The sequence below is a fragment of the Pteropus medius genome, unplaced genomic scaffold, assembly GCF_902729225.1.
Source record: "Pteropus medius unplaced genomic scaffold, Ma_sr-lr_union100, whole genome shotgun sequence".
Lineage (NCBI taxonomy): Eukaryota > Metazoa > Chordata > Mammalia > Chiroptera > Pteropodidae > Pteropus > Pteropus medius.
Genome location: NW_024353908.1, coordinates 8,056,575 through 8,080,705, shown reverse-complemented (window position 1 = coordinate 8,080,705; position 24,131 = coordinate 8,056,575). Strand labels below are relative to the sequence as shown.

Genomic DNA, 24,131 nt, shown 5'->3' with positions numbered 1-24,131 from the left:
AATGACATTCACACCCTCAAAACCACTTTTTATGACATGACACATCACATTTCTCCCATAAGACGATTTTCTTAGTCTACTCATTTTGATGTTTGTTTTTCTCTGTCAAATTTAATCACCTTTGATAGTAACTGACTGTCTCAGAATGAGTGGGGGTTGTTTATTTATGTGTAATGATAAAAGAGAAAATATTTTATAGCCTCTTTCTTTTACCACTGAGTCAACTGTACACCACCCTCTCTCCTTCTGAGGACTCAAGCTCTACCTGAGACTGACTAATGGTCTTGGGATGTTCAGTCAACGAGGGCTCCTGCACACTACCCTCACCTACCACCATGCCACCTCCCACCATGCTACTTCCAAAAGAAGCCCAAACAAGCTCCAGATGCCTCTGTCATCCATGGCTCTGTCCGGATTCTAATTCAGGCAGAGCGATTCTGGCCCAACCTCCGTCACTTGTCTTGCCTCCTACCTGCTCTCCCTGCTTCTGCCCTTGGCCCCTCTACAGGCTAGCTTCAGGAGAGCCAGAGGATACTTTCACAATATCATGTCACGTCTCTACTCAAAACCACTGGAAAGGTTCATAAAGTGGAAATTTACCATATAAACCAGCAATTCCATCTTAGAGATCTACTCTATTAGTTTTATTTTCCTATTGTAACAGATTGCAACAAACGATGGTTTAAAACACACTCACTTATTATCTCACAGTGTTTGCAGAACTGAGGTCTGGCACAATATGACCGGATCCTCTGCTTAGGTCTCACCAGGCTACAATCAAGGTATTGGCCAGGACCGTGATACTCGTTTAAGGCTCAGAATCATCTTCTAAATCTTACTGGTTACTGGCAGGATTCAATTCCTACAGCTATTAGACTGAAGTCTCCATTTCCTTAACATACAGCCCTTGATCTTCAAGCCAACAATACTGTATCAATTCCTTCTCATGCTTCAAATCTCTGACTTCTTCTGTTAATATCTCTGAATTCTTCTTCTGCCTTCCTCTTCTGCTTTGAAGGGCTCATGTCATTACATTGGGTCTACCAAGCTAATCCAGGATAATATCTATTTTAATGTCAACTAATTAGTAACTTTAATTATATCTGCAAGTCCTTTTTTGGCATATAATGTTACATAGTCATAGATGCAGCACCAGGGATGAAGGTCATGGGGCCAGAATTCTGCCTACCATATTACCCAAGAGAAATAAAGACATAGTCCACACATAGATTTACACATAAATATTCATAACAGGCAAAAATTTAAAAATAAAACAACTGGTGAATCAACAGACAAAATGTGCTATATTCATACAATGAAACAGTAGTCAGAAACATGAGAACTACCGATACATTTGGCGACATGAACTTCAAAAACATACTAAGTGAGATATGTACTTCTCATACTGAGAAGTCAGAAACAAGAGACTACATGCTGTATGATGTAATTTACAGAAAAAGAAATCTATATGGACAAAAAGTAGATTAATGGTTGTCTATAGCTAGGGGTGGGAATGAGATTAAAAGTAAACAGGCATGAGGGATCACACTAGAGCATGAAAGTGTTCTAAAACTGGACTATGGTGATAACTGGTATATTTATTACTAAGTCATTGAACTGTACATTTGAAATGGGTAAATTTTTATGATATGTAAAATATGACTCAATAAACTTATTTAAAACAATTAAAAATAAAACCACTGCAAAGTGGTTCCTCTTTTCATGTAAATTTAAAGTCAGTGTCCCTCCTGTGGCTTACAAAGTCCTACACAATTTGTATTCCCAGTACCCTGTGACCTCACTTCCTACTGTGCTCTCTCTTTCCTGTTCCTGCCATACTGACTTCTTTACCATCCCCTGAATATGCCAGCACATTCCTGCCTCAGAGCCTTTTCCAATTGATCTTATCGATCCAACCCTTCGAATTAGCCTATCACTGCTTTGTATCCAGCTCTCCTGAATCAGTTCTGAATCAACATAGACATAAAAGTGGGAGGAATGTGAAGAGGACACTCAATGCTTCCTTCTGCTCTCTTTTGCTCCCCCATGGGGTAAGGGAATACATAATGAAAATGATCACGCTGTGAAAAATCAGAACCAGTTGAGCATTGTGATACTTAGACAGTAGGCAAAGGACGGTCTTTGGAACAGAGCTAGTCCATCATCTGTTTCCAACTGCCACTGGATGTCAATAGCTGGACTATAACAGCTGACTACACCAAGGAATGCACAAATCACTACCATGCTGAAATGCTTTCTCCCTGCTGTCACTCTCACTCCCCTGTCCAACATGAGTCCCAGTTTATTTCAATTATTACCATGATAGATTTTCTTCAACATTTGCAAAATAATGCCAACATCAACCATCCTGTTTCCTAAACTAACAATAAAAAAAAATCACCCCTACTTCATCAGAATCAATCACATGGTGAAATAAATTGAAATATAATTCTAAAAGAAACCATTATTTCCACTTTTAACTGCTTTTTTCTTTTGTTTTTGTAATGAAGATAGAGCATCCTACTTGTAACTCTCAATGATTTCCTCAGAGATGGCAGTTACAGACAGTGAGGCGAGGCCCTTTTCCTTACTCAGGCCAAACCTCCCACCCCCAGAGCCATAGCACAGAAACTTAAGAGTTCAGAGAGCAGTACCAGTCAACTTTAGAAAGTTGTTGTATAGTTTCTTAACAAGCTCCTACAATAACCTAGACACATGGGACAAGATTTTCGTTTTGCAAATAAAGTGCTTTACTAAAAAAAAAAAAAGAGCTATTAATATAATGAGATTCATTGATTTTTAGAGATCAGAAACAAGCAATCTTTGTAGCAGAGTCCAATATGCCCATCTCAGTCCTCTGGCCATCAATTAATCTACTTTCCCCAATTTGTCTGATATCCATGACTCCATGGGCTATTTTTAAACATATTTTAATGAGTATTTTAAAAAGATAAGGATATCTTTGGCTTCTATTTTTTTATAGGCTGTTAGATGACCTTTTCAAATGCTCTAGAACATGTTCTAGGGCTTTTGGTTTTTGTTTTAAAGACAACACAGTATGATGGTTTAGAACATATGCTAAAATGGAAATAAGTTCAAATCCCAAATCTGACATTTACAAGTTCAGAGACTGAAGTAACTTGCATAAGGTTACACAACTAGTAAGTGACAGGAGAATGATCTGAACCAAGACAGTCTGTTTCCAGGGTCTATGGGCTATTAGACCACTATTAGATCACTATTCTAAGCCCCTCTCATTTACTGCTATACTACTTCCATGTACACTACCAACATTGTCATCATCTTCCTCATCATCACTACCAAAGAATCACATTATAGACAATAATTAAAACTGTTTTTTTTTTAATTAATCAAGTCTCAGACTCCAAAATGCCACACTCAGCAAATGCCATCCAATAAATAATCACCACATTCATTCATTTTTCTAATGCTATTCCAGTAAAGTGGAGAAGAAAATGTCACAAACCTCATTTGGCAGATCGGGGAACTGAACTAAAAATGATTAAGTTTCTTAGCATCATTTGGTGACTGAAAGGCAGAGAGAGAACTGATGAAGCTCGAATCTATTCACCCAAAGTTATTACTCATCTTAAAAATATTTAAGCTTCCCAAATGAAAATAGGTAGAACTGTTTCCAAACATCTGATCTACCTGGAGAAAAACAAGGGCAGGCTGACTTGCTAAGCACATTATAATAAAGTATTAGGACATGAGTAAGGGGCCTATCATAAAGAATTCCCACATTGTATCTTCAGTCAGTATAACTGTGGCATTTCTTATTGTTGTGCATTCGGCCTGGGTAATTCCATGACACCTTAAAAGTGACAGATGAATGTGAAAAAGAGCTAACACCTCTTGAAAGATCTGAGAAGATGCCAGAAGGGCCTTAGTCAACTGCGGTGACAGCTGGAATGGAAAAGGACAGATTTTAAAAAGCAACTTACCACTTATTTTTTATGTCTCATTTTGTATTAAAAAGACAACAGAAACAACCTGAGATGGCATCGAAAGAAAAACAATTCTATAAACTCTCTTAATTGAACAGTTAATATCCCTAAATCTGGCCAAACTAAAATGAATGACTGTCAAAAGTGACCGATGTCTATAGTCCCTTATTCTATCATTCACTGGCAAATATTTTTACCTATTTAAAAAAAAAATAGATTTTTAAAGATTCCATCAGACCATTAGAAAGGCCCTAAAAAATTCCAGAGCTTTTTAGTATTTTCCTAAAAGTCTGCTACATGCACATTTGCCAATATTTCACTAAAACAAACCTCTTAAAAATAATAAATTACCTGTCAAATCTCATAAAAACAGATGGTCACTTGGAGACAGGAGAAGATGTTATTCTGTTTTACACAGCTGTTCAGACTAGGAAAAAAAATCATTTCATTTTCCATAACATACACTAAACCTTATATAAAATTTCCAATGTCATGCATAAAAATGTAAATTTCATGCAGCTGTTTCTATGTTATACATCTGATTATTACTGAGGAAACATCTTGAATAATAAAAAATATTATCATAAATAAAAACTCAAATTTGTCTTTGTTTTCTCTTATCATGAATCTACTTCTCAATTGTTTGCTATCAAAAATTTGAAATTGTTGAATATTCCAAAATTGAGGTATGCTAATATGTTATTTAATAATTAAGAATTTATTAGCGATCTCTTATCAATAAGAAAGTACACATAGCTGAATATGTAACACCACAATTGTTTCTTCCTATAACTTTCAAGGTGTTTTATGAATTTTATCAGAAATCTAACACATGAAACAATAAGTCAACGCAACATTAGTGTCGCACATTTGAAATGAGATTTTGATTTGTTAGTCTCCAACACATTACTTACATTACTATAAATCACGTGAAGATGAAGACATGTGGCATCCAAGAATAGTTATGAAATAACCAACACCAAGAGCATGCCTCTATTTATGCTCAGAGCTCTCTTGGTTCTATATTTTTAGCAAAAAACATAAAACTTGATAGCTAAAAATATGGCCATTTTTTTTTCACATTACTTGCCATGAGCACCAATGTTTAACACTTCAAAATGTCCACAAAATATATCTGTGATATTCAACTGTTATTAAGAGTGGGAGAATTTGTATGGCAGGAGGATTCATTTAGTATCGGCAAAATAATTAAAATTGAGTTAACTGTTAGGTAGTGAACTGCGTCAAGAAGTTTCACTATCACTCTGGTTTAACATCTTCCAAAAAATCCGACCAGAACAAAATCCGAATCCCTTACAGAGCCTACAACACCCCAGTGATCTCCTAGCGCCTTCCATCTCTCCAACCTAAACTCCTTCCACTCCTTGACCGACTATACCTGAGCCTCCACGATCATCTGTCTGTCTCCTGAAACTGCCAAGCTCATGGCCATCACCCATCTGCTTGGAACACTCTTCCCTTAGATATTCTTGCAGCTGTTTAGCATTTACATCACAAATGTCATTTCCGCAGATAAGCCTTCCTTGACCATTGGACCCTTCCACGGTCATGTGAAATTCAAACCAGGCCTTCCAGGTTATTATGAAGGTATGTTTATCAAGGTAAGACTTTTTATTATGTTTTGAATATATGTATTTTAGTCTGTTTGATAACTGTTAGCTTGACTTGTAACTTTGTATTTGGAACATATGGGACATGAGCCTCTATTTGTACTCTTGCCCTTGGTCCTACAAATGCTACAGTGGGCCTGCCTGTCTCTAGGAGTCCTTGATCAAGTCCCTTGAGCTCTCCCAAGCCTGTTTCCTCATTGGAAAGAGAAACAATTCCTGTACTTCCAGCACCTCATATTATGTGAAGAACAAATGAGATCATACATAAAAATCTATAAAAAGCATAATTTACTTATTTTTTTACAATCAACAATTATTTATTTTTTCCCATTTTATGTTATTTATTTATTTATTTTTTTGGTATAGTGGCACTGATTAACGAAATCCAATAAATTTCAGCTGTATACGCTAACAGTAAGGCATATATATATACATTTACACTGTGTTCACCTCTCATAGTTCGATTTCTTTCTGTCACCACATATTTGACCTCCTTTATTCCATCTCCTTCCCCACTCCCCCCTCCCCTCTGGTAATCACTAGTCTATTGTCCCTGTCTATGAGTCTCTGTTTGTTTGTCCTGTTCATTTGTTGTAAAAAGCATAATTTTAAAATGCTTGTATTGTGTTCTTTCCCACATGTCACGCTATGTATTCCAGCAAACAAGGACCATGACAATTTCCACTGCTGATATCAAGGCAACTGTGGCTTCCAAGAAACTTTTGAGCTAGATGGGGTTTTGACTTTTATTTTTATTTTTTCAGTGTTAAGCATTCATAAAATTATTTCTCTATCCTGCAAAGTATCACATCCTTCCAGAAAGAAAAAGGTATCAGGCTGCCCAAGAGTTTAGACATTGAGAGAAAGAGGACTTAAAATTTAAAAAAAAACTTGCAGAATTACTTATAGTTATTTATATAGAGGCATGCCAACTGAAAAATGTCTCTTCTGCTATTTAGTCCATTGAATACAGCCATTTTCCAGGAAAAGCGCATAATATACACTAGTGCTACGCATTTATTGATCTTTAATCAGCTGCTGGAATGAACAGCACATGAAGTATACACCTAGGGCTGTTTTAGATCTCCCAGGCTGTCTGTTCAGCCTCTCCTCCCATCCCAGAGAAAGTATGATCTCAGAGATTTAATAAATCAAGAGCACAAAGAGAACATAAAAAGAAGCTAGGACAAATAAAGAGGAACTCAAAAACTTAAAGACGGACGAGAGGTAAGCTAGTAAGAGCACAGTAAAAGTTAAAACAGACTCAGGCCAATAGAGGACAAGGGAAAACAAAACCCGATTTTGGTGGACTGAGTTTCAAAAAGACTGCATTTTATGTGATCAAGACTCTTTTACACAATGCATTAAACTCATCAAGTGGGGTACACTAACCACTATAGAAAAATCACAAATCACCAAAAAATAATGAAAATCTATGCCAAAGTACTCTTTGGAGTTCATCATGACATAAACTTTCCGATTTTCTCTATAAACAGATATTCTGTCCCATCTATCAGGTCTACAAGTAAATTCAGTAGGAACTTACCTGTAAATAATAACAGTAATAATAATTAAAACATCTAACATCCACCGAGTGATTATAATTTTCATGCATTTATCTAACTGTAACATAATGAGTTATTAAAATAATCAGGAGACTCACAGCAAATCTTTGATGTAAGAAATATTAGTCTCTTTTTTAAATGTGGAAACTAAGGCTTAAGATCTCATGCCAGGAAATCTGAAGAAAACCCCAGGAAGTCTGGCTTCATAGAGGCAGCCAATACAACAATCCAGAGAGGTAAATGGTAGAATTAAGAACCATTAGAAACCTGACATTCCATGTCTTCCACAAAAATATAAAGCTAATATAAATCCAGGAAACACTGCCCTAGTGGAGAAGGAAGAGGATCTTATTGACAGGACCTCACCAGAGGACGTTCACGTACAATCTCTCATGTGATCCTCACAACATATCTAAATTGTTATTGCCAGTTCATAGAGGAAGAAACTGAGCCCAAATACGTCAAGCAAATTACTCAGGGTCATGAAAGTACCTAATGGTGCTGCCCACATGTGAACTGGTATTAATTCAACATTAATCCACCCAGCATCCCCAAATGGTCTGGGGAACAGGTCCTCTTTGTCATTCAAAGTATCAAACTAGACAGATGGAAAAATAAATGGTAGTATCTAACCACAATCATAAATAGTGCTCCACCACACCCCTAAAAAAGAGGACTGTAATGTGAAAGCCACAGCACAAATTAAGACTTTCTAAATCCTATTTAAATATTCTTTCTACCACACCAGATACAGTCACCCAAGATACTATATTGGAAAATTAAACTGAAGAGAACTGGACCCATTTTCTAATATCCATGGCTTTCTTGCTTACCATAGAAACAAAGTGCTCTGGTGAACTGGGGTAGTTGAGGCAGGCTATTAGAAATATTCACTTTGTCAGTGGCAACCATTTTTCTAAGACAATCTGTTTACATTATTACAGGACTAGGTCTGTATACAGCAACCTCCACATTTATTCCACTGATTTCTTTGTCATGGTTTCAAACAAAAATGCCCTATTGTGTTACTATAACATAGGATGTATTTGCAAGTACCGGCTTATTATAATATTCTTGCAATGATTATTAAAATTTGTTATTCTATACTATACGTCATTCAAATCATACTCCAGCAAATACCATATTCAGTTAGTCTAACATATTTTCAACTAATTTCTTCACCTGTCACATTCCATACATCAGAAAGTCCCATGAGCTCTACCTCCACAATATATCCCAAAGATATACACATCCACTTCTCTCTCGCTCTTCTGCCACCTTCATCATCCAAACCACCATCTTGTCTCACTTGGATGATCACAACAGCCTACCTCTTCCTGCAGCCCATTCATCATAGGATAGTTCATAATAGAGAACAACTCATCTCAGTCTGCCTGAGACTTTCTTGGTTTTAAGCACTGAAAGTCTCATATCCCAGGAACCCCCTCACGACTGGAAAATCCAGGACAGTTGGTCATATCGTCTATGGTGAACTTTTTCTATTATAATAGATATTGCTTGCGGTCAAATGAATCACAACCCCACTCTTCACCACTTCTTACATGCACACCCTGTGCCATGCGCCCTTGCAGTTCTTTCCACTAGTGGTCCTGGTCCTTCGACTCTGGGCTCACCAGTAGGATGTGAGCAGATACGATGTAAACAGAGACTTAAAACATGCCTGTGGTTAGGTTTGTTTTTTTTTGTTTTGTTTTGTTTTTTTGACATTTCTCTGTGAAGATATGCCCTAGGTAGCCCGCTAGTAGAAAGAGGATGAGATTCACAAGGAGCACACCTGGACTTGACCAGCAGCTTGTAGCCACATCCAGTGAGGCCCTGGATAGGCCAATATACAGACATTTGAACAAGGGCAAATGACTCACTGAGTTTTGGAACAACGTAGCCTCTAGCATTATTGAGATACCTAATTGATACGGATTTTATCAAAATCTTTCAGCAGCTCCCCATTTTACTTAGAATAAAATCCAAAATACTTACCTAGGCCTACAAAGCCTACTCTTGCCTTCTTCTCAAATCTCATCCCTCTGTCTTTTTCTAAACTTCAATCTCACTGGCCTGGTTTTCAAATTGGCAAAACTGTTTCCAATTCAGGATCTCTGCCTAAAACACCTTACTCTTCTGGTTCTTCTCTTACCTGGCTCCTTCTCTCCTTGTGTGTCGGCTTAAAATCACCACCTCAGAGACTTCCTTGACCATCCTAAATCCTCCATGATTTTACCACTTGTTTATTTCTGTCGCAGCACTTCTCTGTAAATTATTTCTGTATGTATTAATCTGTAAATTATTTTTGTATGTACCCTGTATACCCACCAAATTCAAAATTCAAATATTTTTCAGTAACTTACTGAATATCGACTGAATGGTGCCCAATGGTCCAGAAAATCAGTTAATCTAATACCCTCATGGTCTGAGTTGTAAAAGATTTTTCTTATTGAAAACAGGTGAAAATTGATAAGACAGTAGGGCTATAGATAATGTCTATCAATCACTGATACATTTTTAAATTAAAAGTTCAAAAAGGATTTAAGGGAGAAAAAAAAAGTTAGCTGACATAAACTGATAAAAACCAGAGAGAATTATGCCAGACTTATAGTTGTATCACTCTTTCTAAATGAAACAGTACTTCAACATCAAACTCCTATAAGCTCCCCCCACCACCACCACCACCACCACCACCAAAACTACATTGCTTAAATCAAAGAAAGCTGAACAAATAAAAAGTTGTTTGGCCTAATATAAAATTATAGGCCTTTTAGCTATAGAACTTAAAACAGAAACAAAGGGAAGTATCATTCGTTATCATTTAGTTACAGTTCCATACTATTGGCCAAGTGGAAAATATTTTTAGCTATCCACCTTTAGAGATTTCAGTGTTCACAAAAGATCCTTTAAACTCTGACCACTGTAAAGTTAAAGGGCCCTGAATCATGACAGTGATGTGTTTCTATGTTAAGAATATTTTTATAATGTGAACCACAATAGACCCAGTTCCTGGTTCAGCTAATGGGTGCTGCTTGTAGTGTTCATAGCAAGAGACAGGGAGACACTAGGACTCCTGACATTTCTAATAGAATCAACCCAAGAGGGAAAGGAATAGGATATCAGACAGGCTTCAATCAGAAAGGGAGTGCTTTGGTGGGAGCCTGCCCAGTCTAGAGTACTTTGGACTAAGATTTAGGAAGCAGGAGGGTATAAAAAGATAGATCAGAGTCCCTAGGTGAAGGCAAGGAACCTCGTGGGCAGGGCTCTGGCTGCTAGAGGCCCTGGTCCCTTGGCTCTGGGCTCAGAAGTAAAGGGCCCTTGATTTTGCTTTCTGTCAATGAGAGATGCTTCATTTTGCCTGGGATTTGTGAAGCCCACTAGTGTAATTACTGAAGGTGGGACCTCAGAATCCAGCTTATGTGGACTTTTTAGGGTCTCTTAGAAGATTTTTCTATAAACAAAAATGAAGATGATGACATATCTCAAAAATGTTTTATGAAGATACTGAGACAAAGCATGCAAAACACTTAATAGCATTTATGAAACACACACTGAGTTCTCAAGACGTCAGCTGCTATATTTTTCCACCACCTAGCACATGCGCCCAATAAATATTTGCTGGGTACATGAGTAAATGAAAACCTCAGCGGAAGCCTCAGCTTCCGTTGAAGTGTGCTCTTCTGCTTGAAAAGGGAAAAAGACCCTTCTGCATGTAAAGGTAAAAAAAATTATCTTCTAAGACATCAATCAAGATGGTAGATATAAATGTGTCAGTCAAGAGAAAAACATTTCATTTTGTAAATGTGCCCATTGGCATTCTGGTGTATACATCATTCTCATAAGTTTGGTTGGCAAGTGCCTAATCTTAGTTTGATGAATTCTGATTGAAGACCCAAAGTTTCTCAACCTACAAAAACAAGGAGGTCTGGAGTTTACTGAAAGCAATTCCCCTTGAGGAGGGTTTTCCACAGATACCTATCTCAGAAGGCTGCCAATACACTTTCCTCAGGCAGAACGCTTCTCTTTCCCTCAAGTAACTACCTTGACACACAACTAGTAAAATAAGTTATGACTTTTCTCTTCAAAGACAGTATTGCCAATTTTTCATCAATGACTTTGAGGATCATTTCCACGAGACCTAAAAAGAAAAAAAATGTTACTTACAACACACAGGAAAAAAAATTACTTATATCACATGTGTTTTTGAGCCCTCCCGGTGCCTCCTTATTCTATCAAAGCAAATAAACACATAGCTCTCACAAGTATGGGAAGCTACTGTCTAATACTGTAGAATATCTTTTTTCTTAGAGGAGCTAAGAATGATAAAAATGGCACTGAAATGAGAATACTGGGGGTACCTTTCAACTAAAATGAACACATATCCAAGATCCTATAACTGAAAGAAGAGCTGGCTTATGTAAGTAGAATAAAAAGCCACTATGGCCCAGGGACTTTCATTAACATGAGCTGCTAGAATTCATAGAAATGCTGGCAGAAGGTGAAGCTCTTTATCTATGTTGACTAATTCCTGGCAACACTAGAAGACATCCCACATTCTGAGGAAAACTATTTTGTGCATTAGACAGGAGGACCAGCCTGAAGAGAACCCGGGACCAATTTCTGCCACAAAGCTGGCAGCAGATGAAGCTGACATCTCTCTTCATGACTTCCCATCTTCCCACCATGGCCCATGGGGCTGCTGCTCCCTTAGTTTTGCCTTCTCTCTAAACCAAGCTTAAAGACATGACTTAGTGGCATTAGAGAACACTCATTGGGTAAGTACATTAGAGACGTCTTTCTTGGCAACTGTTAACCTAGACAGAAGGTTCCTTGGGGTGTTTGTTCTCTTCCTGATCTTCCTGATTTTCCCATTCTGTAACCATTTATGGAACACATACTATGTTTGAGGTACCAGGAATGCAAAGGTGAATGGGAAACAGCCTTGGCCCTGGATCAGAGAATCAAGCCTTATCCTCCCCAAATGTTTTTATACCCTACTCCCTGCAGTCATATCTGTGGCAGGAAGGCCCTTTGATCTGCTGTTCACCTTTCATTTAAAGGTTGCATGAATTAACGGGATAATACTTACAGTTATCATATTCTGTCCTACTAAACAGGTTTTACCTTAAGAACAGTTGCTATCGAGGAGGTATCCTTAAGGTTTCTCTTAAAGTAAGATGATCAAATACTTCATTTTTAAATGGAGACAGTTTTGAGAGTGAATGAGATTGCTTGTAATAATAGAATAGTTCTAGAATAATAGATGGATCTAAGTTTGTCCCAGGCAAACCAAAAGGAATGGTCATCTATATTAAGAGACACTTATGAAAACGTTAAATTTCAGATGAATCTTGAAGCTCCTGTCCTGGTTTATGAGAACACACATAACCTATTTCTTACACAAAAAGTATTGTGTGAGAGGTCAGCCTACAACTATCTCATAAAGAATGTGCTTCCTCATTCCAGGATACAGACCACACAGGTTAAATTATCCTCTGCCCATCCCATGTACACTGAGATGTGGAACATACCACTTACCATATGGCAAAAACCACAGCAGTACAATGACAACATCTATGCTTCTGGTGGAAATGTAAATTGGTATAACCACTATGGAAAACAGCATGGAGGTTCCTCAAAAATTAAAAATAGAACTACTCTAAGATACAGCAATTCCACCTTTGGTTATGTATCCAAAGGAAACAAAACCCTAACTCAAAAAGGTATTTGCACCCTCATGTTTACTGTAGCATTATTTACAATAGTGAAGATATGGAAACAACCTAAGTGTCCATTGATGAATGAATGGATAAAAGAAATATTCCATTGTGTGTGTGTCTCTCTCACACACACACATGGAATATTCGGCTATAAAAAAAGAAGGATATCCTGTCATTTGTGACCTCACATTCTATACCTTGAGGGCATTATGCTAAGTGAATAAGTCAAAGACAAATATCATATGATCTGACTTATATTTGGAATCTAAAAAAAAATCTAAACTCATAGAACAGAGAACAGATTGGTGTTTGCCAGAGGTGAGGGGTGGGGAGTGGGTGAAATGGGTGAAGGAAATCAAAAGGTACAAACATCCCGTTATAAACTAAACAAGACATGAGGATCTAATGAGTGTGGTGACTACAATTAATAATACTGTACTACATATTTGAAAGTTTCTGAGAGATATCTTAAAAGTTCTCACAAAAAATGTGTAACTATGTGTGCTGATGGATGTTAACTAGACTTAATGTAGTGACCATTTCACAACATATACATGTATACCTGAAACTAATACATCAATATATCTCAATTGAATATATACACATAATAAATACATGTGCACAAGTTCCTATGAGTCAGACACTGTACAGACACTGAATTAGGACCTGCATCGCTCCTCTCACCAAATCCATCAGTAGATACAACTGGCATCCCATATTTTACAGATGAGGAAATGGAACCCTAGAGAAGTAAAAACACATCTAATAAAGGGGTGGAGCTAGATCTGATACCAAGGCAGTCTCCCTCAGAGCCCACCTTCTTAAACACCACAATAGTGCCTCCCAGAAGATATTACCAAGAGGGGACAGTGAGGCTGGACCAAAATAAATGGGTAATAATAATGATAATAATCCCAGCTACCCATTATTGAGACTTTAGGATATACAACTCTGCTTAACCTTCTACATACATGACTTTATTTCACGTTCATGGCTCATCTAAAAGGCAGGTATTATTATTTAACTCATTTTACAGATGGAAGAACTGAGGATTCCAGAGGTTAAATCACTGGCCTAGCTAGCATGTGGCAGACGCAGGATCTAAATTTAAGGCCAACTCTGAGGGATCTCCACTAGGTTAGAAGGCACTCTGTGAAGGCAAAAATATGGACAAAGGCAAGAAGTAAACTGATGTGGACACATACTGGGAAATAGCACAAAGGGGCACAGTGTGGCAGACAGACCGCACATGTCACGTACAACTCACCATGTGAGTTTTATGTTGAATCGGCTAAACAGGAAAGAGTAGTAAGGAATTCTGAGCAAGAAGAAAGTCATAAATGGATCTAGATTTTTCTCATCTTATGATGCTCATGTGTAGGTTATTTATAAATAAAATATACGTTTATGTGAAGTTGTTTTTCAGTGATACATGCAGCACCTGAAGACTGGGAACAGTTTGATTTTTGCATATCAAATACTTTAACACAGTTATTTTTCCCTTGTTATCCATATCCCATCTGCTTCCTTTTCCCCTTACTGAAGTGACTGGTGTATTCACTCAAACAAAAGCCTGAAGACAAAAAAAAAAAATTCTAATACTTGGCCCACATTTAATTTGAGAAAAATAACAGACTCACAAATCCCTTAGTTTGTTCCACGTTGAATAAAAGAAAAAAAATATATAATTGAGGTAGCTTGTTTATTCATTTCGTTTTCTTCCTGAGGTAGATCAAGCAATAAATTTTTTTAAACTTTCTCAATTCATTTCCTGACTTTTTTGTAGGTAACCTAGAAAAGTCGAGTGGAGCCTTGGTACTATTTATGCACATCTGTTAAACCCTGCCAACTCCTGTAACAACCACCTTGGGGAATAGTGTAGCATCTTAAAAGCAAATTCCTTAGGTAGTATTTATTCTGTTGCAATGTAAAGAAAGCACAATTTTCATTCTCTTTCAAAATTATGCAACCTTTGATTCCATAGACCACTGTCTCCCTAGAAAATATCAACCAACGGTATATAAGAAATATATTATCAAATCATCTGACAAGCTGTACCTTAAATATGGTTTAATGCTCGAATATTACTGCAAAAGCACTGAGAATTTTTATTTTTTATCTGCTGTTGATGTTTAAAATAACTTATTATATTCCTTTTATGATGGCTTGAAACTCACACTGTTTAGACCAAAACATAAGAAAAGGAAGGGAAATTGGTGAGTGCCTTGTTTGTATGAGGCATGTGCTATGTTTGCCTTTTTTTATCTGAATCATTCCTTGAAGTATGTATCATCATAATCAATTTAATAGTCAGGTAAATTGTAGCTCAAGTGATCAGTGTAGAGCTGGGATGAGAGCTGTGTTTTCACTGTATAGTCCATACTTGTTCTAAGCCAAGAAGCAGAGACAAATTTTCCCCAAATTCTAAATGCTAGAGACTGCTATATGATCACCAAACCCTTTTCCTCTTCTTCCTAAATGTGCATTGAGATTATATTCCCAGTCTGCCCCGCAGTTCACTGTGATCATCTGATGAATTTTAGCCAATGGAATGTGATGAGAAGTAATGTGGTCCCTGCAAAATCTCCACATGCAATCTTCCATGCTCTTTTCTCCTTTTAAGTGGCTGGAATGAACACAATGCCCAGATGCCCAGGTCATCTTTGGGAGCCACATGTTGAAGAGTGAAATGACGAATGGAGCCTGGATCTGTGAGACAGCTTAAGAAACAAATGAACACCACATTGGACTTTTATGTGATAAAGAAATAACTCTTCATTATAGTAAGCTACTGAGAATTAGGCAGTTTATGGGCTACAGAAGCTCGTATTACCTAACGCACTAAAACAAAAAGATACCTCAATAAAACATAATAGGAAATAACAATCAATCTAGAGACTAAATTAAAATAATTTTTTAAAAAAAATATTTAATATTTGGGTAATGTCTATGTTATAAAGTAGAATTTTAAAAGTATGATGCAGATGTATGCACAGTATTTTCCCAAATTTAAAAATAAATATCCTTTCTCAATTATATTTATGTAAATATGCACATAGAAATTAAGGTTGCTGACTGAATGAATGAATGCATAAGGAAAATGGAAGAAAATATGTTAATAAGTAGTCAAGTTCCCTCTAGATGACGAGATAGGAGGAGGTTTATACTTTTTGTACTTTTCTGTATTTTCCAAAGTTAAAATAATAAGCATACTCCTTTTATAACGAGAAAAGATTTCTGTTAAGATTTCTTTAAAAAGGCCAACATATCCAGAAAGACAGATAATACAGAACTAACACCTATGCCCCTTACCCTAGGCAGTTTTTCTACACTTACAATCCCATAAGGTAGCCTCTGGGCATTCAGAACTACCAGACTACACTGGGGTGAGTCGAAGACTCCCCTGTGCAAAATAATTCACAGAAAAGTCCTGGAAAATGAGGCCATGTGCACAACTTCTTTGTTCATCCACAATGAGGTAGCTTTAAAAAAACAAGTTAATAAATAACTCCATTAAAGATACAATGAAAAGACGGAAGCGAAATTATGTCAGTTACCGTGGTTACACAATCATGGGCAGGCAGAGATCTGGTAGTATTCAGAACCAGTCCCTAAAGGAAAGTCTTCCTTTTGGTTTAAATGAAGATTACATGAGCACTCACTCACAAAATGATCAGTAGGATGTCAGGCACATGCCAGGAAGTCAAAGGTTAAGTGCCACTACCATTGTTTTTATTGGTTAAAATGTGAAAAGAATTAATTCTTGCTTTATTATACTGCCAAAATTTAAGTTAAAGCATTGACTTTCAAAGCACTGTTTCTAAGGAAACTGACAGGAAGCTACACATGCACTTCCATAAAGCGTGCCTGCCCACAACCTGCCTGGATCTCGCCCTTCACTCTACAGGTTTCTTGCTGCTTCTATTCAGTGAAAACCATAGGACAATTAGGAAAAAAAAAAAAGGTATTCCAGCACAGAGAAATTCTAAGGAGCAGACCAGAGAAACTCATTTATATTTGCAGACTCAGAAAGAAAAGAACATTTTATAATAGGAGGATCTCTTTGCAAAAATATATACAATAAGAAATGCAAACCTCTTGAGAAACACAGGGAAAGCTTTTAATGTCAATTCAGGTGTTCCTTTAAGGAGGATTTGTTAGTAAACATTATCAAGTGAAAATTTTCTGAATAACAATATTTATTGAACATTTACTATGTCTCAGGACCCATGATAAATATTTTGTCTGGATAAGTCAGAGTTCTTAGCAACGAGCAATAGAAATTGACTCTAGCTGAAATAAGCATTAAGTAAACACAAAAAAGATATTGGGAAGCTCACATAATCACCAAGAAGGTGGGAGAATGAGGCTCAGAAAATGGAAGGAACCAAAGGGAGACAGCAGCAGCCAGGAACCCAGTCAATCTCACCACAGAAACCATCTATCTCACAAGGACATCACCATTATTTTTGGAAAGCAGACACCGACATGGCTACCGCCTCTGTTGGCTCGCATTTGCCATCCACCTAGCTTCTCTGCATTCCTGACTTCAGATTCAAAATAATGGGCAGCTGATATGGTGGTAAAATGAAGATTTAATACAAAGAAATCAGAGTTATTGTTATTGAACTCAGGTCTATCTGCTTGCCACCTGTAAGCCAATAACTAGAGGGACAAGACCTTGGTAGAAGGAAAGCAGGTCTATTCAAGAGCCGGCACCCTGAGAAGACTGCAGACTGCTGTCACAAAGGCTGTCTTGCCCCTTCAGTGCAGGCAGGGGTTATTATAGAGGGAGGGCTGAGCAAGGGATCAGGGAGAAATTCCAAAGCTCCAGGGAGGGGGCTGCATCCTGGAAGGGAGGGTGTAGCCAAGGACATCTATCTTGTCTACTCCCCCCTTTGCTTGTTTCTCAGGCCACCAGGAGGGGAGGCAAGTGCAACAAAGGGATTAACAAACAAAGAGGGGGTGGGGAGCGCCTCTTTTTGGGGTAGGAGTCAGCACCGCAAACTGTCCTGCTCTGATAAGCAACCTGGAGCGTATTTAGCAGAGGTCTGGGGAGGATTTTGCAGTCAATCTTCTGGCACTCACCAGTCTGGGAAATAAGGTAGCTCCCTCTGAAGTCTGTTCTTAGAGTTCACTCAAGCAAACTGTTTATCTATGTTAGACATTAGTTAACAAGGCGTTTTTATGTACATAAAATACGAGCGTGAGATTATAAGGACAAAAAGGAAAAAAATAAAAATGGTTATAATCATGAGACTACAATAAAACCACAACAATCATAATTACAATCCCCACTGTCATTTCCTCATTTCCATTTCTATGGAAGTTTTGTTGATCCACCTGTAGTGGACTTGTGGGACAGTCACTTATCACAAAAGCTTGAACTTGCAATGAGACATGGTATTCAGCTCCTCTAGTTGGAGGAAGAGTTCCCAGGTGCATTTGCTTTCTAGTTGTTGAGGCCTGCCTACATAGTTTAGTTATACATATTATGATAAATTTGAACTTAACACTAATACAGTTAAGCCTAACTTTATAATTCCTCCTGGGACAGGTTTTATTTCCAATGGCAATCACAGAAAACAGCTATATTAAAGAAATGAAGTATGTGGGCAGTTAAGTGTGCAGTTACATTATCCTTGCCTGTCATTACAAGGCAATAATGACCATCATCTCAATACAAAGGTTATAAGATCTTTTGGCAAGGTCCTAACCACAAAATGTGATATGACAAAGCCACCACAATCAAGGAGGCTGCAACTGCCTGCAGAATTAATAGTACATGTCCATCGTAGTCAATGGGTGGCAGTTTCCTTTTCCCATAAAATGCAATTCCTTAGTGGTGTAAGTAATTCATGGGGCTTTAAGATGTGCTTACATGTAAAAGGAAAAAATAAGGTTTCATACTGGCATACTGGCAAATGAAAACATGCTCTAGCTAAAAGCAATCCAAAGCTCAGCAAATTTAATAAAAGCTCCTTATCTCCATTTTAGGATGCAGGTCATTAGCTCAGAGAAGATTAATTTCTCCATTCATATTTCAATTTCTTTTCTGGCAAAAAAATAAAAATAAAACTGTGAGTTTTTGAGATACAATCTTCTAGCTTAATCAAATGTTGAGAGTCTCAAGGCAACATAAATTAAATAATTAATAAATTGTGAAGATACCAAAAACTAAAAAGTAGTAGTCCTAGTTAAGTTTCATCTACACTTACATGCAAATACTCTTTAAGACAGGCTTTTTGAGTTATGTGAGACACATTCCTTTGCTCATCTTTAAAGAGAATTGAAAGGCAACATCAAGATTAGTCATATACACAGTGGATATTCTATAATTATCTTTTGACTGTATATATTAAATTTAACCCAGAGAGGAGAAAAGTATGTAGTTAATAAACCTCCTCAGAAAATTGTGCAAGAAAAACAATCCATTCTTTAAAGCATGATTACAAAAGGTAGCTCATACAAACTGCTACAGAAATGAATATTATCCATATTAATATTATGGACATGGAATATTAAAAACTTAATTTCACCAAACCAAATTTACTCTCTCAATCAGACATCAGTCCATTTTCTTGCAAGAAATGAGGCTACTGTTTGATTCTTATCATTATGAATTGTGTTTCAGAAACAAAAGGTTTACATTACCCATTTTAAACAAATGTTCAAATTAACAAGCTTTCCATAACTATACAATGAAATGCTCTATTGCCCAAAGAGATCCAACAAAATGATTCATTAAGAAAATATCTGCAGATTACACAGTTTCTATAAATTGTGTCTTGGAACCTGCCACATTCAGTTTAATTCAGTCTTCTAATTTTATTAATATGTATTTCTCTATCTTAAAAATGCTGACTCACACATAAAAATCTCCTAAGAGCATTATCATCAAGTTAGCAAAAAGGAAAAGTGCTTGGAGAGGAGATTAAATCTAATCTGGCTGGGTAGAAATCCCATCTTTGTCAATTATTAGCTGTACAACCTTGGCAAGTTTTTAACCTTATCTTGCCTGGTTCCTTGTTTTGTAAAATAACAATACTGAAGTAAATTTGGCAAATGACTGAATATGGTAGACATGGGAGGCATTAGTGATGATCTGGACGTTATCTCAGCTGGGCTAGGAGAGGAGGAACACAAGAGGAAGAGAAGGTTTAGAGCAATGGAGAAATGACAAGTTCCATTTGCACCAAGAGAGATGGAGACGCCCATAAATGGATGGCCAACAGACAACCAGGAATGTGGTTCAGACACAAAGAAAGAGATTTGTAAGTTCATCAAGAGGTTATTGGAAATCATAGGCATGTCTAATGTCAACATCTATTTTCAAAATATTGTATAAAATGTCATTTTATTTTGAAACACATCCAAATATAAAGTATAAAGGTGAGTAAATGTATTTCAATCATTTACAAACTTTTCAAATTAAAATATGAGCTCTCATAAAATATGATCAATAGGATATTAATTACATGTCTCAAATTCGTCTATAAATCTGAATCATGACAATGAATCCCCTGAAATTATATGCTGATAATGATGACGATGAGAGCAATAAAATCTTATATAGTACTTACCAAATGTTAGGCATATCATACTTCCATACAATTTTTCCCCATTAAAATATTATAATTATAAAGTGGAGGCCCCATATTTAGGACAATCAGAAAGATACATGTGTGCTTCAGTGTTAAACTTAACTTAAAACCAATATGGTAAAACTTAGATTGTGCTCTTGATTCTTGTCAATCATGTAGTGACAAGAATGCAAACACTGAAGTTTTACCAGATTATTCTTGTTTTGCTTTCTCTAGGCAATCTCAGTGACATGCAGACTTCCTTTTATATTTACTATCAACTCAGCTCATTTTCACCCAGGTAGATGTGGTACCATCTCTTCTTCTAATACTATAAATCTCCCCTCTGATCAAAAGCCAGAGGAGACCTTCCTTCTACCAAAACTGCTCATTGAGTAAGAGGATTTCTCATTCACTCATTAAAGAGGTGCTAGGATTCATTTTCCTCAATTCTCTTTCAGCTCTAAGCAGTATCATAGAGATGCCTGCCCTGGCCACACCACTAAAGGACTGTCACAGGGATGTGACACACAGCCTTGTCATTTTCAAATATTTTATCCAGTTTGATTTTCCCTAAAAATCACTCAAGAACCAAAGTGCCTTTTTTAAAAGTTTATTTTCATTGTCATTTTAATTTATTTAAACTTGCTTCATTGTCTGTTCCACTCTGTTTGCCTTGGCCCTAACATAAAGCACCACCTTGCTCATTCCTCCAGAGCACAAATTCTATCTTACAAACAGTATACAATCTCCAACCACAATGCAGTGGCTAAATAAATGCTCACAAAACAAATCCATGACTAAGAAGCCAATTAGCTCAGTAAGTCCAAATATCCATGAAAATCTGAAAGATAAGTCCTCTCAGTTGTGCTGTTTCTGGAGGTGAGGAGGAATAGTAATCAGCTGGCTTCCAGAATTCCCTTAAGAAGGACCCTTAGACCTGTACTTCTAGTACTTCAGCACATTTAAGAAAATAATGGGGAAAATAAAGGCCAAGGACCAACATGAACTTTACATTTCTTTGCTCTCATTACCCAATCCCCAAATCACAGGAGAGTAAGACACAATCGATCCTTTCATGTAATCAGGTTGGAATACTACCTTTACCGAGTCTATTACCAGTTTACTGAGGAGCACTCTTCCATGTTTAGGGCTAATTTTACATTTTTTTTCCACCATAAAAACCTATTTTGATAGTTTTTGAAAATGAAACTAATTTTCATTCCTTAAAATATCAGTTGCTCTCAATTTCTACATTTAGCATCTGAAAATTACAAATAATTTCTTTTGAATGTAAGTTCTAGGAAGAAGACTCGCTTATCTTCCACAGCTGTATCCATTGTGCCTAATACATAGTCAACAATCAAATATTTATTGAAGGCAAGAATAAATATACATTTCGACTGATATTACATGAAAAAGATCTGGTGTATAAGGATCTGAAGGAACTTTGAAAGGGAGATAAAAGAAGAACAATTACTAGCTGAAGTATCTCACTCTTAAAAGAGCATAGAAAATTGAAAAACTGAAATATGGAGCCTGCCTCTATCTTGAACTCTTAAACTTGGCAGCGCTGCCTGAGCAAGGCCAGTTAGCAGCAGCTGCTCTATTCTTTATTTTTCATGGGAAACAAATGCTCTCCAAGATTACAGGCAAATAATGCATATTCAAATCCTTCTACCGTCCAGATCTGAGCTATCCAATATGAGAACCACCAGTCACACCAGTCCACACAAAATGTGGCCAGCGTGAAATGAGATGTGCTGGAGGTGTAATATACAAACCAGATTTGTGAAGATTAAGACAAAAATAAAATAAAATAAAACATCCCATTGATAATTGTTTTATATTAATTACATGTTAAAATGGTCACAATTTGAATATACTAGGGTATACAAAATATATTATTAAATTTAATTTCACCCATTTCTAGTTTTCATAAGGTGACTTAAAAATTTAAAAATATTCTTGTGGCTCACATTATATTTCTACTGTACAGTGCTAATCTAGACTAACTAGAGAGTCTACATGCCACCAAGGGGAAAGTTCACTGAAAAACAGACAGCAGAATCCAGTTCCCAATTTCTCAATCTGTAACTAGGGAAACTGGTTAGATTCTTCTACCACATACCAATGTATAGTCTACAACAGCATTGGGAGATAAACACATTATCACAACAGCATTGGGAGATAAACACATTATCGTGATTTATAGAAAAGAAAACTGAGACACAGGAAGGAAAAGGCACTGATGCAAAAGCAATAGAGATGTAAATGTGGAGGAGGCGGGGCAAACACTGAACCAAAGTCAAAATTTCAGTTCTTCCCCTTTCTCTTCTCCACTCACTCAGAGCGAATGCTCCCCAGGCTCTAAGAAGCTTAAAAATGGATGCCAACTATCTTTCCTGACTTACCTGCGATGGCCTTCTCTTTGACACTCCATATTCTTCAATGATATTTATCCCAGCCACTAAACCACAAATAAGAGAACTGGGCAAAATGGTGACTACTAAAAAACTCAGAAAAAATCACCACAGAGTGACATCCCATATGCTGCTTTCTCATGTAAAAGAATAAAGTTTTCCTAATTGGGCTTTTTTGCCTTTGTAATTCAAAGTTCTCTACTGTGTCTGTCACTGTTGGTAGACCCTGCAAAAAAGCAATTTAACTAGTGGGAAACGGGCTACCTGTGAATTCATTAATTTGGGCCAGCATATTTCACCCAGTATGAATTAGCTTACTTAGTTTCTTAGCGGCCTCCTGAGCTTCATTCGCAGTGTCTGCTACAAAGAATCTTTGAACTTTTACTCCGTTGTCAGACATCAGTTTCTTGCTCTGGTATTCCTGCAGGTTCAGCCATCGTCTGAAGGTTAATTGAAATGGCTAGAGAAATTGGGGGAGAGAAGTAAGTATTAATTATAAGAGAAATACCAGTCATCCTAAATGGCCAGTCTTACAGGTACTCTCAAATGACAATCAGCAACACAGATTTTAGAAAGAGAAAAGAAAAAAATCTATAAAAATTCCTTTTGCTTGTTTTTCCAATCAAAATGCTAAGAGCAATACACCCACCACACCCACCCTTACACACACACGAATACAGTTTAAGAAACTATGACAACTCAGTCAAGTCTGTCATCTAGTTAACAGTAATAAACCAATGCTGATTTCCTGGTTTTGAGACTGTACTAAAATTATGTAAGATGTCAACATTAAGGTAGCTTGGGTAAAGGGTACATGGGACTCTTGCACTATTTTTACAGCTCCCTGTGAGTCTACAAGTATTTTAAAATAAAAAGCTATTTTTAAAAATGTTAAGCACTCTATTACATAGCATATGCCTCTCCAAACCCAGATACCGAATAAATAAAGCTCATGGCCTTATTTCAGCACCTGTATGCACACTGTTAATCACTGTAAGGTATCCTGGGAAAGATTTTTTTTAACACTTTAAGGTCAGTGGGCCACAGACTAATCCATTTCTTTACCACAGTTTTTAATGGAGTCTAGGTATAATCATTATGTGTTTAATGAGATTATCTCTTTCTCACACCAAAGTTGAGTGCAATAACCCGAAAGCTTCACCATTAATTAAACTAGTTCCTAAAAATTGCAACTCCTGTATTAAAGTAAGCTTGCTTAAATTAAGCATCACATAGAA

General features: G+C 36.9%; 1 protein-coding gene and 1 long non-coding RNA gene across 4 annotated transcripts in view; both read right to left on the bottom strand.

The window, feature by feature from the left end:
- Positions 1–23,401, bottom strand: part of LOC120593753 (succinate--CoA ligase [GDP-forming] subunit beta, mitochondrial) — a 191,976-nt gene extending 168,575 nt beyond the window's left edge. For 2 of the 3 annotated variants that reach the window (XM_039851664.1, XM_039851663.1), the window contains exon 1: positions 23,212–23,401. In XM_039851664.1, the coding sequence (XP_039707598.1) occupies positions 23,212–23,293 (82 nt within the window). In that variant the 5' untranslated portion in view covers positions 23,294–23,401. The remainder of the gene's footprint in view (positions 1–23,211) is intronic. The other variant, XM_039851661.1, reaches the window with a different exon arrangement.
- Positions 10,727–19,593, bottom strand: LOC120593754 (uncharacterized). Its single transcript, XR_005650434.1, has 2 exons — positions 17,976–19,593; positions 10,727–15,607 (listed from the first exon to the last, which is right to left on the bottom strand). It is a non-coding gene; the product is annotated as an uncharacterized LOC120593754 (long non-coding RNA).
- Positions 23,402–24,131: the final 730 nt, after the last annotated feature.